Below are 18,459 nucleotides of genomic sequence, written 5' to 3'. Positions count from 1 at the left end.
AACGTAATGGCAGGACCGCCCCGTGCAACGCATGTTAGGCTGCATTATGGTCATGTAGTAATTTCAGATAATTTCGCTCCAATTAGAGCAGTGCTTATCAACCCTTTCAGGCCGCCCCCCCCCCAAATAAACGTAATTGATCTGGCCACCCCCCCATTTTGTTTGACTCCATTCCACAAGTAAATATTGTGAAAATAGCAGATCTACAAGCTCGACACGCCTCACGTTGAGAGGCTTTGTAAGCTTGTAGATCGGCTATTTTCTACATGATTGCCTCTTTCTTAGATTATTTGACAATGTGGCCAATGTTTTTATAGTATAGTTTGTTGACTACTTTTGTTGCAGAAATGGTAATTTCCTTTACTTTCGTTTTTTTATTGTCTCCGCCAGGCCGAAAGGCATGGCGCAAGACCTGTCCGTCCGTCTGTGATAGCTAATCTCTCACATCGTTGACTTGATCGCAGCGAAACTGTGCACACACACTCCCTGGATGCCAATTCAGAACCTCTGCCCTATTTCTTTCACATGGCCCTGTTACAGTGCCACCAGGAGGCCGCTTTTTGCTAAACACCTTTTCTCACAGTACTCCTACATATTTTGCCCAAACATCACGCAAATCGGTACACAGTATCTCCACAGTCATTAAAAAAAAAGCCCTTTCAGATTTTTCATATTCCATCCTGATTGGCTAAAATGGCTTCCAAAGTCTGCAGGACTGCTCCGTTTGGACCAAAATGCCTCACATTATGAACACAGCATGCACTTTCCGTGCAACTTTGCACCCACATTCCCACTATGCCGAGGAAGAAATTCCACTTGAGATTTCTCTAATCAGCCTCATGGTGGCGCTATAACAGCCCGATGTGGAGAGTCAGTGAGAGCTGGATAAACGAGGTAAAATGTGTCAAAAGGAGTCTGTACGGCTGTCGATAAATGAACACATGACGTCGGTGGGAGAGGAGATATTGTGTCTTTTGGACAAACAGCAGCGTGGTGCTGATGTTTGTTGTGTGAAGCAGCCTAATGTCAGAGTGTTTGTGTTGGAGCGTCTCAGTGCGCCTGCAGAGTTCATGTGCAACCTCTTCCAGAGAGAGACACAGACACTAGAAACTGCTGGAGAAAAAAAAACACTGCTGGGCATTGACTTTCATATGGACATTGATCTACACACTGCAGGTATATCTGCTACACACACAACATCAAACTACACACTACAGGTATGATGCAGCGTTTGCATTCCAGCCTGCATGCCAGCGTAGTTCCCATATGGTTTCAAGGTGGGCTAAACCATATGGACCCCATGTCAGCAATGTCAGCGGCATCCACTTCAGTCCCAACTGCGATGCCCATGCAGGCTATAAGTAGCTTCTACCTGGCCCTTAGCTGGGCCCCAACTAGCCATGTTTATGTGGGACCAAGGCGGGTCCTAACTGGGTTTGCCCATGCAGGCTTTAACTGGGTTCTACCTGGGCCCTAGGTGTACCCTAACCAACCAGAGTGCAGTGCCCATCGCTCCAATTGTTGTGACGTCAGGGCTCTCAATACTGCACATTGGTGGAGGAGGAGGGGCCGCAGGGCGACCGCACACATCGCTGAACCAATGGTAGCCCACAGATGTTTCCTCTGGGGATTTACAATCTGCCCCTCTATGCCACATATCATCCGCACTACAGGGTCTTCACTGACCGAGCCACGGCCCCACTGGCCCTCAGGACGCTACGCCACTTACATGAGCTGCCAAGTGGCCGCGGGCGCTACGTGGGCGTGGCCGCGGGCTAGACGCGAGCCCCTGCGTAGCGGGGGCGAGCTTCTAGTACAGCCAATTGTGATCGATCTTTGGATTTTTACATGCTTTATGTCTAGAAATTAAAAAGTGTGTGCGTGCGTGCGTGTGCGCGCGCGCGTGTGTGTGTGTGTGTGTGTGTGTGTGTGTGTGTGTGTGTGTGTGTGTGTGTGTGTGTGTGTGTGTGTGTGTGTGTGTGTGTGTGTGTGTGTGTGCGTGCGTGCGTGCGTGCGTGCGTGCGTGCGTGCGTGCGTGCGTGCGTGCGTGCGTGCGCGCGCGTGCGTGTGTGTGTGTGTGTGTGTGTGCGCGTGTGCATTGTGCACGCGTGTGTGTTTTACCTTGATGTCTCTGATAAGCTGCAGAGTGGGGGTCTCTATGGGCTGCTTGCTGTCTATGACTCCCTGTACAGCAGCTGTCCACCTCATGGCCTCATTCAGCATCTTGGTATAGAGGCGGTAGGAATGCTTCCTCCCATGCACTATGATGTTCCAGTAACCTGAAACAAAAAGGGTACACTCAACATATATCAAATAATTCATGAGAATATTTAATTCAGACAATTTATGCCACAGTTGCCACTGAGGCACATTGTATTTCCCTTCATCCTTTCCCTTCTGCTTTATTTATGGAGAATAATGATCTGTATTGAGCTGAACTCAATTTACTTAATTCGATTACTCTCAGCTGAATACACCTTTGTGCATGTTCATGTCATGTACAATTGTAAAATTAGACTCCTCTTTTTATGTACTATCCTCTTACGTCTAATCCCAGATTAAGCTTCCACTCTGTCTTTTCGTTCTCTCTCTCTCTCTTTCTTACCTGTCTCTCGGTGCACACGTTCATCTGGCTGAATGACGGAGCAGAGGGAGTTGAGGACCAGAGTTCCCATCTTGGAGGAGTTGCGCTCTGAGCTCTTGTAGTAATCCAGAGAGTTGTGGGTCAGAACAAACCAGCGCTTCTTCAGCTTCAGAGACGTGCTTTTGGCATTCGTCTTCATCTCCTTTTGCAGCCAACCTAAACCCAAATAGAACAACATTCTGAGTGACATTTCATATATAGTACATTACATGTACTGTATGCCTTACACTATCCAATTCTATAATGCTCTCTGCAACAATTCACCATTCAAAGTGCTCAAAGCATAACTTGTCATTTCCACATCATCTCCAAAACCTACAGAAGAGTGGATGTAAATTCTGTAATTCAATAAACTCTGTGTCGCAGGTCTCACCCCTGACAAGGAACTCCTGTCCGTCTATCTTGGCATCTCCTTTGGGTTTCTGCAACAGACTGATCCAGTGATGCATCTCTTCTGGGGTGTCAGTGTTACAGTGGATTACGCGGTTGGCCGTGATGATCACAAAAGAGTTGGGCCTACAGGGGTCAAGTGACAAATATTTAATTATCATGAAGTTTCCAATAGTAACACATAGTAATTATCTACCTTTTTGTAATTTCAAGGACCCTCCTTGAAATTGATATCATATGAATTAGGCCACGGACCCGGATTTGATATGATCTTTTATCTCTGGGACCCCAATCTACACGGTAAAATCTGTGTTAATTTAAGAGATTGTACTGTACAAATGGGTCCATTTGGTTCCATGTGTACACTCTCTGAGCTACAGACCTGTAATGGTCCATTTGGTTCCTAAATATCAAACATTTAGTTGGGACACAACTTACCGATCAGGGTTATCAGATGCACACACAGAGTCAATCAGCCCCACATCAAGAGTGCCCTATGGGAATGAATGAGACAATGATAATTCAATATTTATTTGTTCTTAGTAGGGAAACGCAATTTGTTAGTATCCATTTAATTAGATATTTTTATATTTATTTAGTGTTTCTAACACAAATGTTGCACAACTTACCACAGCATTCTTTGGGTTGGCCTGTTCATGGGACATCTCCAGCAGCTGCTCAGGGGTACACACACGCACCTTTTTGAGCACATTAAACCATCCACTACAGAGAGAGAGAGAGAGAGAGAGAGAGAGAGAGAGAGAGAGAGAGAGAGAGAGAGAGAGAGAGAGAGAGAGAGGCATTGATATGGCATGATTTAAGAGAGAAAGCAAAAGGATCATACAGTATTATCTTAATAGGTTTCAAATTGTCAGTTGTCATTCTATGCAAAGGACAGAGAGCAATTCCACCACACCTGGCATCCTCTGGTGACTCAGCAAACACCTGGTATGTCCTTTCATCAGTCACTATGTTCAGAGCATTCTCCTTTTCATGGTTATCCACAATCTCCCTGTAGATATACAAACAGTAAACAATTCTGACAAATGCAGCTATTGACAAAAACAATCAGAAACAGTGTATGAGGGATTGTGTGTGGTGTGGGACAGGAGCTGTCAACGTTACTTGGCGGCACGGATGTCGATGGTTCCCTTCAGCTTCTCCTCGCTGTCGTTCTCAAAGTACATCAGCTTGCTGTCCCTCAGTACGAACCAACGCATCTTCCAGTTTCTAGAAGAAGAGAGAAGAGAAGAAAAAGGGTAAAAGACCTTAAAAGGCTTTTTTCTATTTGAAAGATTAACCTATAATATAAAGGGCAACCTACTGTACAAGCATCTTTATGAATTTAAGATTTTGGAGAGGAATGGGTTAGATACTCTATTACAGGGTTTAAAGGACCATACCAGTCTAATTTTGACGTCTTGCCATTATCAGAGATTGCCTCTACTATTGGGTGGCTTCCAACATTTTAATGCCAGGTTACTTTCTTTAGTTTTGTTTTTCTGTCAGAAGAATTGTTAACCAGTCTGATTTATTGGGTTCTTGCCACACTGGACTCATAACCCACTAATATGTGTTTATTGTCTAATGCAAAAACGTGTATGAAATGAATGAATGGGGTCATACATTGATAAATAATAAATCACCACATGTTCAACATGGGTAAACGTCAAAACTTTGGGGCACCTAGGCTCCATTGCAGCCTGACAGCGTGTCGCAGGTTTGAGTCCCGATCCCGGTGACTTTTGCTGCATGTTACTCCCCGTAGTCTCTCTCTCCCCATTTCCTGTCTGTATACTGTACACTATCAATAAAGGCCAAAAAATATCTTTAAAAATACAGAGCAATTAAATTAAGCAGTAGCATCAAATTATAGAGATTTTCTTCAGCCCTTAAAATGGCACACAAGCAGTAGGCTGCTAGAGTCACCTTCTCAATTCAATTCATAAACCTTATTTATCTGAGGGGCAATACCTGTGGTGTAATCCCTTTTGATACAGAGTACTTGTATTTTAGTTCATCTGTATTTTATTACAACATGCAGGCTACATTCAGAAACAGCAACAACAACCTCCGTGAAAGAGTGGACAGGCCTGATCCCTTTTTATAGAGCCAGCCTGACTTGAGAGACTCCTGTTTGGACCGGAACCACATGAAGGTCTCGTCCTTCAACACACACCAACGCCGTCGCCATGGGATCATCAGGCCAGCTGGAGAACAGGATAGGGAAGGAGGAGTTAAGCATTTAGCTACGTTGAGAATGGGAGAACCTATACTTTCAATCTATCCCAATTTGACTCTATTTGATTTTAAAAGAGCAACACAATGGGAAAAGAAATGTCTTCAACATTAATACCACAAAAACTATTAAAATGAGTGCCCTCACCCTTCATGTAGAGGTAGCTGTGGAAGTATGGCGGCCCGTTTCCATTGAGTATGCTCACTCTGCAATTAGTTATCTCTTCATCAGTGTCTCCCATGCCATCATGCTCATCATCACTGTCTGCATACTAAGAACACACACACACACACACGGAGACGCACATGCACGCGCACACGCGCACACGCACACGCACACGCACACACAACAAAGCCCGCTGTCACTTTATGTACTACTTAATCATGTACTAAAATAGACAGTATTAGTAAAAGTAAAAACACTTCATAATATCTCACGACAAATTTAGACACAGTCTCATCATACAAATGATCAATTAATTAATTCTCTTTAATCATTATGTCCTAATTGACTTTCAACAGTAACTTTCAAATAATGCGACAGTGATTTTACATCACCGTCTGTGACCATACATATCTGTGTGCACGCGTGTGAGGATGCGTGTGAGTATGTGTCCTCACTGAGTCGGAGCTGCCTCTGTAGGACTCAATGCTGGCGTTGGTGCAGGTCGACTTCCTCGGGTGTTCATCATCCGCCACAGCCGCACTTCCGCGGTTGCTCCCGGACACGGAACTGTCGTCTCCAGCCGTGACTGACCCCTCCTCGTCCTCCTGGTCGTAATCCGATTCGGTGTCGGCGGGCATGCTGTAGATAGGCTCCTCCCCGTCCCCCAGGCTCTCCACCATGCTCACCTTCCTCTCTGCCTTGGCTTCGTCTTTCTTCTCAACCTCCGTCCCTTCTCCTGGAGAAGGTGGAGGAGGTGGTGGTGGGGGCGGAGGAGGGGCAGCCGAGCCATCGCCCGGCGGTGGGAGAGGAGGAGGAGGGGGAGGAAGGCCGGGAATAGAGCCGTCCGCGGGCAGGGGAGGTGGAGGAGGTGGCATGGCGGGAACCGTTCCCTCTGCAAAGGCGGGCGGAGGAGGAGGAAGGTGGGCAAATATCTCCTGGTCAATAGGAGCGTCTGTCTCTGCCGGAGGCGGGAAGTCTGGGAGGGGGATGCACTCCTCCTCAGCGTGGAAGCCCTCGTCCACCTCCTCTTCTTTGGATCCGGCTCTGGCTGCACTTGCTCCAGCCTGGGGTTTCACCTGGTAGAAGGAAGGTGATGGTGTTTGAATCAAAACATTATTATTTAATGGACATTGTTGGTTTTAATTGAGTGGTGGGACTGCATGTAACCCAGGGCTCATGGGTTAGAAAACATTCTGTGTCAGAACCCGTGGGACATGGGTTCTAAACTAGGGCATCACGTGGGTTAGAAGAACCCAGGATTCGAGAACTCTGTGGGTTAGAACCCAGGCTGTTGAGGAAAACTGGAGCCACAAGACAGTAACCAAAGTTGTATTTTTGTTTCATATGTCTGTTTCCTGACAGAAAATTCAAATTACCTCTGCAGTAGGCTTGGCCTCCAGGGCTCCCAGCGCAGGATCCATGACCCCACAGTTCAACAGGTCAACCGTGGCCTTCCGGGAGGCCTCCTTGTTCATCCGTTTGCGCTCTGCGTCCCGGCGCAGCTGGAGCTCCTGCTTAGTGGACTCGCAGAGCTGGGACACTCCGTCCTCTCTCTTCTTCTGCAAGCGCTCGATCTCCCGCTCAAGCAACAGAATCTCCTCCATCTGATGTGTATCATCATCATCCTGGAATGGGAGACACGGGTCAGTAGTCACTATGAATACTGAATACAGAATACAATATAGAATACAATAGCTGAAACTGAAGCTTCTGCTCACACTTTAATATCCTACAGCCTGGGGGGCATGTTTTGTTTTGTACATTAATTTGCCTAAAAACAATCATTTTTTAACTGTTGTGTGTGCTTGAGTACATTGACACAGAATATTATGTGGCGCCGCAAATAAAGTAATCAACCTATATGAATGAGGCATCAACAATATGATTTATTCTCCGGCGAGTATTTAAAATATTTGTAAAGTTTATTCATCACATCCCGATGTGTAAAGGCCTTAAGAGTGTAGAATGGGACACTAGAAGTGTATAGATACCTCTTATACAAGTGGGTGTAATGTAATAAAGGGAGGTTCCAACGCGCCTCGAGCCTAAATCAGGCTGGTCCGGCGCATCTCAGGAGCAGACACATACAGTATAACAAAGATGTTATAGACTTGCCTTGCACCCTGTTCTATTAAAGAAAAAGTCTCCAATCATCCGAGTTGCTCCACTGCTCCAGTGCGTTCATTATTCAGCTGGGCGTAATGTAAGTAAGGCTTTCAAAGACAAAAAACATGCTACTAAAATGTCCCTGCTATAAAGTAACCCTTTGTACATCCCTTTGTAGTTTTATTGACTTCATCCGCTATCTTTATAACCACAGTACTTACCTCTGTTGTCACCTCTGTATCTGCTTCTCCTCCTTTCGCTCCTTCCTCCTCCCCCTTCCCCTGCTTTTTCTCCTTTTCTTCTTGTTTCTTCTTCTCATCTTCCTCCCTCTTCCTCTTCTCCTCTTTGAGTTTCCGAACGCGGGCACGCGCCACCTGACCTCGTCTGTGTTTCTGCAGGACCAGAGTCGCCTTGCGTTTCTTCACGAACTGCCTGTGCAGTATGTGTTTGCGGAAGTGCTTCTGAAGGGTGATGACGCTGAGGCGAACACGTTTGAAGTGCTTCCTGTGTGCAGAATTTGTACAGGAATACACATCCTAAGTGAAAGCAGGATTAGGATTCATGGGCTACATGATACAGGATTCAGCTGGCACACAACCCAGGATACACTCAATTGGAGTGTGTCTTACTTGGCAGAGAATGTGAGCAGGTAGGCTCTGATTATCATGGCAGCCTGACGGCGGATCTCGTCTCTGTCCTTCTCCAGACGATGCTCCAGAGACTCCTTCATGAACACCTACAGGGTAAAGATCAAAATCTATCATTATGTTATCATTAGTATGTAAGAATCTCTAATGCTATATAAAGTTGCATGCATTCACCTGGGACCATGGTCTTACATCCAGATTAGACAGCTACAATGAAAAGGATACTTAACCTCCTGGTAGCCTAACATACAAGGTGTCCCCAATTACCAGTCTGGTTCAAACAATGGCTTACCTTGGTCTTGCCTAGCTGCCAATCTTTCTTCGTCTTATCGTATTTAAACATCAGGTCTGTGCTTCTCTTTTTATCATCTCCTGCTGTAGGAACTTTGTCTTTCAGAATGATTTTATATCTGTGAGAATTAAATATAATAATTACATAAATAAAGAGATTTAAGAATTCTTGAATATAATGTTATTAAGTAAAACACTTTAATTGATCTGTTTGGTCTTAGACTTTGTTAGTTGATTAATCATTCATTATGCTTTCCCCCCCATGCATCTCTTGCAAACTCACTAGCCAGTAGCCATTGTGAAGTCAACATTAGAATGTTCAGTTGTTAACCTCACCAACCTGAAAAGGCTGGTCTGTGAGTGAGTGTATGCAGCAAACATAATGAATTCATTATACAGATCACACGCACGCACGCACGCACGCGCGCACATCAAAAGGAAACAGACACATGTAGGGGTTGAGATACAAACCGAGTGAAGAAGTCTTTGAAAGTTCTACGGACAGGGAACCCAGCTCTGCGAATCTTGACTGTTTCTAACATCCCAGAATACCTCAGCTGGTTCAGAACTACTTCCGGGTCAAAAACGCTTGGATTCTAGAGGTAGAAAATAAGACATGTGAGTTGAGAATATGCCACCAGGTTTCAAGAGCGATGGGATTTTTTGACTTTGAGATGAGACAAACCTTCTCCATGTTGGGTTTGATACAGCGAATGAAGAAAGGATTGGAGACACTCAGAGTGGCCATGAGCGAGTGGAGGGAATCCTGAGAAGAAAGGAATTAAAAAGGGAACGTTGAATCATATTTACTTCTCAAATGACAGTAACAGCTTTTCCTAAAAAAGAAAAACTCAAAAAGTAGTACATGTCTCTTACCCTGAACTGGGAGCTGACGGTAGGTTTACGTCTGGCTGTGCCCATCTTCAATGTCTCCTCATTATTCCTGCTACCCACCTTCTCAAACAAGTCATAGATGAAGTCCAGTCTGAGGGAAGATGCAGAGAAACACAGGTGAACACAGGGAATGAAACGAAACAATATTGTGTGTAATGTATAGGGTATAAGAGAATACATCAACCTCATATTGAATTTACACTGTAAACGACGTAAATAATAAATAAAAAGATCATATGCTTTAAATCAATCATTCAAATAAGTAATACAACACTGAAATTAACCAAAGTGAGACATTGAGAACCAAAGGCCTGCTGCCTTATATTGAACACAAGTCGCACTCAAAATATGCAAGCAATATCATGATGCTGCCGGCACGGTGTTCACATTTGCTTTCCGCAAAGACTTTGCCTGCAATGTTATAGGTCCCAAGCGGGCATAAAAAAGATTTCAGTCACTCAAAATTCGGAACAGGGCTTTAGTAAGAAAATGAGAGCTGCTATACCTGCTGTCTTTAAGCATGTTGAGTATGTCATCTCTGAATGTATCTCTGTTTTTCTCCAGGATCCCTCTGACATCATACAGAACCTGACAGAGATGAGATCCATGTCAGATCTCCACAACCGCTTGTTGATACTACAAAATATGTAGGTAAACAGTGGTCAGATATGCATAACCCACCTCCCCAGCATAGTGATTGATGCCAAACTGATGGTCTGCAACTCTGGGCTTTACATAGTAAGGGTTTGTCTGAAAAAGAAGAATAGCATAGATCAAAAAGTGTGTGTGTGTGTGTGTGTGTGTGTGTGTGTGTGTGTGTGTGTGTGTGTGTGTGTGTGTGTGTGTGTGTGTGTGTGTGTGCGTGCGTGCGTGCGTGCGTGCGTGCGTGCGTGCGTGTGTGTAAAGGACTCACTGAGTGTCTGCTGTGCAGCTTCTCCAACAAAGTGAAGTCTGTTCCTTTAGGAAAGCGGCTTTCTTCGTTGATTAGTGCCAACATGCCTAGTTTCTAAAGCAAGAAAATATCGTAAACAGGACATTTATTACATGCTAGGTAGCCTCGATCTCCAGACTTTTATTGTTTAATTTTGCTAAAAAATAAAAGCCTGGAGGAACGCGTTGGTGTACCGGGTATGAGGAAGTGTTCATTTCCCCAACCAACCAGAGTGCAGTGGGCGTCGCTCGTAATGTTGTGTTAACGGGGCGGGGGTTGACGGACAGATCGGTGAACCAATGGGATCAGGCGCAGTCTCTCTGCGCCTCTATACACCCGCCCCTCTATACACGAAATCAGGAGCGTTGGTGCAGCTACAAAATCCTCACCATTAACACTAATGCACTTATATCCTTGGAGGAATTTATATAATTTATATAGTTGTTTTTTATTCTTTTGTGTTTTTCCCATTGTGTTTTCCCTGTCACTACTACCCCTGCCACAGTTATGTGCCCCCTCCAATACACATGGAGTCAGCCACTTCTTTTCACAAGAAAGCCAGGACTTTCAAAGGGAGAGCTTAACGTCACGCTATCTCCTCCCCACTGAACAGCTGAACAGGCACTCCAACCAACCAGCAGGGGTCAGTAATGGACAGTAAAGGACATGATCCCTTGCCAACTTCCCCCATGAACACTGTATCAGGGTTCCACTTCCCACACATTTTTTACAATGAATTTTCTAAACTTTTCCAAAACTTTTCCAAAGTATTTCTCCCCATTTCCAGGCCTAAAGCAATCATATGGTGCAATAATGAGGCTCTTAAACCAGTGTGCTATCAATGCACCAAGACAAACTCGAGCAAAGAACAGATCTACAAGCTAACAACGTATCACAGTGAAATGTGTTGTTAGCTTGTAGATCTATTCTTTTTGGCACGTGACGTCCTGTATATATTAGGCCGCACGTATTTCACGCTTTGCTAGACATGTTTTGAGACATGTTTTTTTATGAACAAAATCAATAGCCAAATGTTTTGGAAAATGTTTGGATATAATTTATAGTGTTTGGCTGCCACCACACCAAATTATATCCAAACATTTTTCAAAACGTTTGATTAATTCCTTTTCCAGGCCTGGAAAACAGTTTTTTGAAATTCAAAAATATTTCCAGGAATTTCATGACCCTGTTGTGTACATTGGAGCTGCTGGGCTGCTTTACACGTTGGCCTATATCATTTTGAAGGCTTGCATACAATGACAATAAAAGGGATTCAGAAGAACTATTGAATAACTCAGGCTTTAGTGTTCATTTGCAAGAGACTTATGCTAACCCTACCCTAACCCTAACCGGGAGACTTGAGATGTCTGGGAATATCGTACCTTCTCTATGAGGTCCAGACACTCTGCATTGTCCATCCAGTCTATGGCATCCCACTGCACCCCCTCCCTGTGGAGACACAAAGTATTATATGTCAACAAACAAATTGCTACAACATATACAGTACATACAACAACCTGCAACATATTATGCACTACTGCTGCGTATTTATGTACACTTATATTATGGCATTTTATTATTACTTTACCATGCCTGTATTTCTTACTGCCAGACTGTTGCTTGCTACTTAACTGTAAATTGAATTTGTAGTACTCTAGGTCAATGTTTCCCAAACGTTGTGCCGAGGCACACTGGTGTGCCATGAGACAAGTGCCTTGTGATTTTGTGACAACCCCACATTATTACTGCAATATAACTATACAAAACGTTCTGAATCCTACAATAAATGCTTGAAATCTCTGTGTGTGCATGCGTGTCTGTAGTTTGCGTTTCCCGAGAACCGTCCAACCGATCGACTTCAAAGTAGGCGAACGCGTCACAGAGAACCTGAGGGAGTGATCAGGCTTACTGTTTCTGTAAGCCTGATCGGTTGTATCCTGCCTGCATTCCTGTTACTGTACAGCACCTGCCTGTTTATCATGTATTCCGTCTGGCTGGAGGTATAAAACTTGTTTTTCCCCCTGAGTACTGCCTATGTTCTCCTGCGTTCTACTTCAAAATCCTGACAACAGTGTTATGTAGATGATATACAGTATACCTGTTGTACTCCAGCTGCTCCAGTGAGAAGATATGCTTGTTGAAATACTCCTGGAGCTTCTCGTTGGCATAGTTGATGTTAAATTGCTCAAACCGATTCACCTGGAGGGAAAAGAGATACACATCGTATACAGTACAGTACAGTAGGATGCTCAACTTGTACTGTACAGCAGTGGTTCCCAAACCTAGCAGATCTACAAGCTCACAACGTGTCGCTTCCCGCCGCGTTGCGAGCTTGTGGATCTGCTATTTTCACTACTTCTTAAGCGATTTTTTAAATGTATTTATGGAAATTATTAGATTTTAAATGTTTTATTTATGAAATACTTTTGTTGGAATTGTTTTTAATTGATGAAAAGTTGTGATTTTTTTGTTGAAACTTTTTTTAATCTTTTGAAATAATTACCATACATATAGGCTGGAGGGTGGGTTTGGTTGGGAGGCAGAGACCCACCACTAGTTTATAAATAAATGTGCACAAGCAAAGAGTGCACAGTTCTGCTCAAATATAAAAGGGTTCTGACCTCAAAGTTCTCAAAGCCGAAGATGTCGAGGATGCCGATGGATTTGAAGTTTTCCTTCCCTTTGATCTTCTGATTGATCTTAAGTATGATCCAGGAGAAACACTGGGAATACAGTGCCATGGCAACAGAATCTCTTGAATCCACAGCCTGATAAGGAAAAGGAAACAAGAAATTATGGTGTGTGCGTGCGTGCGTGCGTGCGTGCGTGCGTGCGTGCGTGCGTGCGTGCGTGTACTGTATGTGTGCGGCCATACATCAATCCTGAGAGAGCTTGGAGAGGAAGTGCATGCGTATGAATGTATGTACTTTATGAATATGTGTGTACTGTACCTGTTCTATAGTGAGTGGCGAGCAGATCATCTCTCCTCTGAGGATGATGGAGCGCTGAGTCAGGACTTCAGACAGCTGGAAGGAGTCCAGACCCAGCAGCTCACTGGCATTACTGACCACTGGAGAGAGAGAGATGGAGAAAGAAAGAGAGGAATGGGTTATTCTCTATCTCTAACGTTCCCATTTTCACTGTCACCTATCTGCTTTGCCTATTTCTCTAACTCACCATCTCCCTTGCATGGATGCTCAGATGCTCTCTCTCTCTCTCTCTCTCTCTCTCTCTCTCTCTCTCTCTCTCTCTCTCTCTCTCTCTCTCTCTCTCCTCTCCACTGACCTTGCTTGGTGGTGATCTGTGCTCCTCCTGCAGTCATGAACTCGACGTTCCCCAACTGTAAGACTCCTGAAAGCAACTTGAACATGTCTCTACTCTCCTCCTCTGAGAATTCCAACACCTTTAGTGCTTCCTGCATGGGACAGAAGAACGAGATTAGACAACACAATTATCCTTTCCATTTCCTAAAACAAAATCAGCCAAATTAAGGGAAATGTGTCATTATCTTAATTTTAGAGTGTAAAGAATTGTTCACAGTTAAGTGCAGAGATGATGAGACAAAACATTTTTTACAGTACCAGAAAATGCCCAGAAAATGCATGCATCCACAGTATTCTGAGGTTGTGTAGCCCCCCCCCATGCCAGTATGTACTCTACACATTGTATTTATTTGGAATATGAGCAATGACTGATATTGCAGCCAGTGGGGAATCTGGAGCCCACCATGACACTGTTGTAGAGTTCTTTGTCGTTAAGGCTTTTGTCCTTCAGGCATCCAGATTGGCTGAGGTAGTGGAAAGACTCAGGAGGGTCATCCAGGAAGTATGTTTCTGGTAAAGGAAATACGTAATAGTTCATGTTATAATAGAATAATTTAATGGATAGCAACACAACATCAACTACATTTGTAATTTAGTATCAAAAGTCAGTGTGGCTGCCACAGTATATTTTAATTTTGGTTATATTTTGGTTCTTTATTGTTCTATAATTTATCTGCCCTAAACTTGGGTTGCCCATGTACTTGAGGTACCGCAAGTGCCAATTTGGTCATTCAAGCCGGAATGCTTTATACGGTTTCATGGAGACCCACAAGTGTGTTTCACTCATGCTCACTGACGGAGCGTTTGTTTGAGCGTGTCGCAGGACGGAACAAGTTGTGCGTTGCTGTTTGTCGGCCATGGATTCTTTCTCATTCCCTTTGGTTTATGTGCAGCCAGCAAGTTTTATATTGGCCTGTTAATACCGTAAGAGTGCGTTAATAAAGCCACCAGTATGAAGAACAAGCTGTGTCGTTTTTGGGACCAAAGGCAGTGACAGTCAGTGTTTCCCATACATCTCTATGCCAATGATCCCCAAGTGTCCACAACCTCTGCCTACAGCCCCCCTATTGCAAAATGAATAATAATAAACAGGGGGGAAAAGGGCCACCTTTGTGTTTTTTTCTTTACCAAAATTGAAAGTGGATATACTAGTAGTAAATGTTTAAGGGCCAACTCAAATCAGAATGCATTTTTAAATGCCAAAATATGAAAAGTGAGTAAATGCGAAAATGTATATATATTTTTTTACCTATAATAAAATATGGGATTTTTATCAATCCAAGCATTACTTATCCATCAAAGGTGCTCACCTTTATGTTCCTTTGTTGCTCCTGCCAGCAGAGCGTAAAAGATGTGGTAGTTCCGCTCTCCAGGGTTCTGTCTCACCACACGGTTCTACAGAGAGATAATGACCGCACCGTCACAATTAACATCTCAGTGATCACCAAATTCTAGTTTCCATAATGTCTGAACGATATATCACTACTAATTAGTTTAAATTTGATCTGAGCACGCTGCCACTCCTTACCTTTTCCAGTAAATCTGAAAGGGACAGAGTCAAGGGAAATGTACTTGAATGAACACAGTGGACTGGAATGGCAAGTGGAGGAATAAAGCAAATCATTTAAATTCAATTTGGTAAAATAAAGTCTAATTTTTTTTTTTCAAAAACATATCTGTTAAAAACAACAACCACAAGGATACAGTCGATGATGCAGCCTCCCTGGATGTTTCCGCTCTCAGAGAAGTGCAGGTGGATGAACTTCCCAAAGCGGCTGGAGTTGTTGTTGTACACAGTTTTAGCGTTCCCAAATGCCTCCATGATAGGACTGCACACACACAGAGAGAGATTAACTCTAGTTAGTGCATTTATGTTTTTTCTTGATTGACTGCCTGTGGACGGGAGTACATGGGTTCTAAGGTCCAGTGCAGGGGCCATACCATCCATACATAAGGTTTGCTTTTCATACAGAAATGTAGAGCCCCTAAAGGTGCTGTAACACACTGTACAGGTCTGTAAAAAACATAATAATATTAATAATAAACAAATAAAAATAAAATAAAATACAATCTGTAATCCCTACATTCTGACGTCGTGTTTTTGCTTGTGTGTGCGTGCAGGTGACCATACCTGCTCTGTACGATGGCCTGCTCCACTCGTGTGCTCCTCTCTGATGGAGGCGTCCCTGCTGAATTCTGACTCATCACAGACAGGAACTGAAGCAACAGCTTAGTGCTCTCTGTCTTCCCTGCCCCCGACTCACCACTGGAACACACACACACACACACACACACACACACACACACACACACACACACACACACACACACACACACACACACACACACACACAAATTTAATCACACACTACACTGTATGACATTCTCTGACATTTACTCAACTTGGATTAATGTGGTTGTTTAATAGATACAGAAGTCTGATTGGTTCACAGATTAGCCTTTAGTCTTTCTCTGGATACAAATTGAGCCCTTAATTGGAAGCATAATGAGATACTTGACTGCACGTACCTCAAATGGACTTACACAGTCAAGGAGTAAAACAGTGCATATTTTATTCGTAGCAGTTAGCAGAATTTCAGGAGCAGGACCACACCTCAATCACGCTACTTCCGCTTTCCTATAAATACACACCTAACCCTCTCCTTTCCCTTTCACTCTTGCATGCTGCTCCCCTCCATCCCGCGAGCAGTGTTTCTACCCCGGATCTCAGTGGCTCCGCCCTGTAGGCCCCTACGGGGCCTTCGCTCTACATTAGAAGAGTTGGGAACGGTGGGGGTTGTCACATTCTAATCCAGCCCGAATACCCAATCTCAGCACCAGCCTCAGTGGCGTCCCTCGTTAATCACTAGACTCTCAATCCATACCTCCAGCGTTCGACTCCCGTTGGAGACACAACCTTTTCCAACAACCGCCGACTATTTCTTTTTCGCCAATAAAGTATAGTTTTGGACCGCGGCGGAGGGGCGCAGTCTCAAGCGAACTTGAGCCACGTAAGGCACCACCGAGCGCGCTAAAGCGCGAGTTGCCGTGCCGAACGTTGCAAAGTTCGCTTGTGCGTACTCAGCCCTGTCCGAGTTATGTACCGATAGGCACAGAATTTTAAATCAGGTTGTGGGGACTGCTCTTGCCCCAACTCGTTTGCCTCAACTCGCCAGGCTCTCCCCGCACCCGCCCCCCGCTACTGAGACTGGGGGTAGAAAGGCAGCTCGCCTCCCTCCCACCCTGCTTCTCTTCCTGTTTCTACTCTTCTCTCCATAGGCCCCTGAGGGGGTTCGTTATGCCCGCTGGTTCTACGGCGGACTCCCTACGAAGCTTCCTCACAGCACATTCAACAAATGGAAGAACGATCAAGTTTCAAACTCACATTAATTTGTTTAGTTTCATTCAATTAGTTTCTCATAATAAATATGATAATTGCATCTTGATTGATGGTGTGAGTCCAAACATGAGTGCAATCAAGCCATATCTAGACTAGAGGAAGAACTCACCTAATGAGGACACACTGACTGTCATGGCGTTTCCAGATGCATCGGTAGCACTCATTGGCAATTGCGAAGATGTGAGGGGGAAGTTCCCCCAAGTGGTGCTTGGAGTACAGGTCCACCCTCTCAGGGTCATACAGACCTGGGATTTGCTTATAGGGGTTTACAGCCGCCAGGATACTGCCGATGTTGGTCTGAAAACAACAGGTAAAGACCACAGATATATTAGAACTGTGAACATTAAAGAAAACCATTATACCATAATAAGCTGAGGCCGATTCTAAAAATGTCTTCTAAATACTAACAGTTTTCTGAAAAACTTTTCATGTCAAGGACCCCCAAAATGTTATGTATTTGGCCACCTACCCTCATCTCAAAATATTTTGTGCCAGGGACCCCCAGAAGCAAAGATTGTTGAGTGAAAGGTGTTTGCTTTAAAAAATGTATACAGGACTTTAAAAAAATAGCAGATCTATATATAGGTCAAGCTATGAGCTTATATATCTGCTATTTTAGAAAAATTGTGACACACACTCATATTTCATGTACATAGCTAATCTAAAATGACAAAGATGCTTTCCAGGATTGAATGGGTTAAAGAAAGACATGAAAGAAAGCACACAAAAGTCCATGTTTGACATTAAGATAGCTGAGCTCAGTGTAGTTATTTAATCTGGATTTTAGAATTAGGGACTGATGGAGCGGGAGGGACATATTCCAATATGACAATGGGGCAGAGATTTTGGATTAGAAAAGCTGATATAAGGTCAGCTGAAGGAGATGGAAGGAGGCTAGAGTTCTGTTGTGAAATGTTAACAGTAATGGTGACCTTGCTTTCTGGCCTCTCCCTCTAGAGATGAAAAACACATCAGGTCAGCATGCTATCCTATTGTATCATATTCTGCCCTCTGTGCATATTACCTCTAATGCACACTTGAAAGGACACACACACACACACACACACACACACACACACACACACACACACACACACACACACACACACACACACACACACACACACACACACACACACACACACACACACACACACACACACACACACACACACACACACAGACACTCAAGTTATAGGCAATTTTTATATTCACATGGATGTTGATAATAGTAGATAGTATTATTATGCACTGCATTTATCTTATTAATTGGCTTTTCTCAAACACACTAACTGTTTTAAGTTCACTCTCCTTCTGGCATAAGGCATCAGAATTGAACATTTAAAACTCTTCCCACAGAATCGTCTTTTATTGGACCATTTTTTAATACATTTTTAATTACTATTAATAGACACACATGTCTTATAGT

General features: G+C 43.9%; 1 protein-coding gene across 1 annotated transcript in view; it reads right to left on the bottom strand.

Annotated features, from left to right (window-relative positions):
* myo10l1 (myosin X, like 1) overlaps window positions 1-18,459 on the bottom strand; it is a gene marked incomplete at both ends in the record, with an annotated part of 55,602 nt that overhangs the window by 8,364 nt on the left and 28,779 nt on the right. The window contains 30 exons of the mRNA XM_084044578.1: window positions 2,122-2,279; window positions 2,606-2,800; window positions 3,018-3,160; window positions 3,473-3,528; window positions 3,664-3,757; window positions 3,951-4,046; window positions 4,160-4,264; window positions 5,103-5,244; window positions 5,421-5,544; window positions 5,894-6,514; window positions 6,815-7,063; window positions 7,766-8,048; window positions 8,174-8,280; window positions 8,484-8,601; window positions 8,954-9,078; window positions 9,168-9,248; window positions 9,359-9,467; window positions 9,882-9,964; window positions 10,058-10,126; window positions 10,290-10,382; window positions 11,690-11,756; window positions 12,406-12,506; window positions 12,929-13,075; window positions 13,259-13,377; window positions 13,593-13,722; window positions 14,034-14,140; window positions 14,941-15,025; window positions 15,321-15,459; window positions 15,762-15,896; window positions 17,140-17,327. Coding sequence (XP_083900704.1) covers window positions 2,122-2,279; window positions 2,606-2,800; window positions 3,018-3,160; window positions 3,473-3,528; window positions 3,664-3,757; window positions 3,951-4,046; window positions 4,160-4,264; window positions 5,103-5,244; window positions 5,421-5,544; window positions 5,894-6,514; window positions 6,815-7,063; window positions 7,766-8,048; window positions 8,174-8,280; window positions 8,484-8,601; window positions 8,954-9,078; window positions 9,168-9,248; window positions 9,359-9,467; window positions 9,882-9,964; window positions 10,058-10,126; window positions 10,290-10,382; window positions 11,690-11,756; window positions 12,406-12,506; window positions 12,929-13,075; window positions 13,259-13,377; window positions 13,593-13,722; window positions 14,034-14,140; window positions 14,941-15,025; window positions 15,321-15,459; window positions 15,762-15,896; window positions 17,140-17,327 — 4,269 coding nt within the window. The remainder of the gene's footprint in view (window positions 1-2,121; window positions 2,280-2,605; window positions 2,801-3,017; window positions 3,161-3,472; window positions 3,529-3,663; window positions 3,758-3,950; window positions 4,047-4,159; window positions 4,265-5,102; window positions 5,245-5,420; window positions 5,545-5,893; window positions 6,515-6,814; window positions 7,064-7,765; window positions 8,049-8,173; window positions 8,281-8,483; window positions 8,602-8,953; window positions 9,079-9,167; window positions 9,249-9,358; window positions 9,468-9,881; window positions 9,965-10,057; window positions 10,127-10,289; window positions 10,383-11,689; window positions 11,757-12,405; window positions 12,507-12,928; window positions 13,076-13,258; window positions 13,378-13,592; window positions 13,723-14,033; window positions 14,141-14,940; window positions 15,026-15,320; window positions 15,460-15,761; window positions 15,897-17,139; window positions 17,328-18,459) is intronic.

This window comes from Gymnoscopelus microlampas (assembly GCF_963454915.1).
Source record: "Gymnoscopelus microlampas genome assembly, chromosome: 20".
Taxonomy (NCBI): domain Eukaryota; kingdom Metazoa; phylum Chordata; class Actinopteri; order Myctophiformes; family Myctophidae; genus Gymnoscopelus; species Gymnoscopelus microlampas.
The sequence above is the reverse complement of the archived record's forward strand: the minus strand, read 5'-3'. Positions and strand labels throughout refer to the sequence as shown.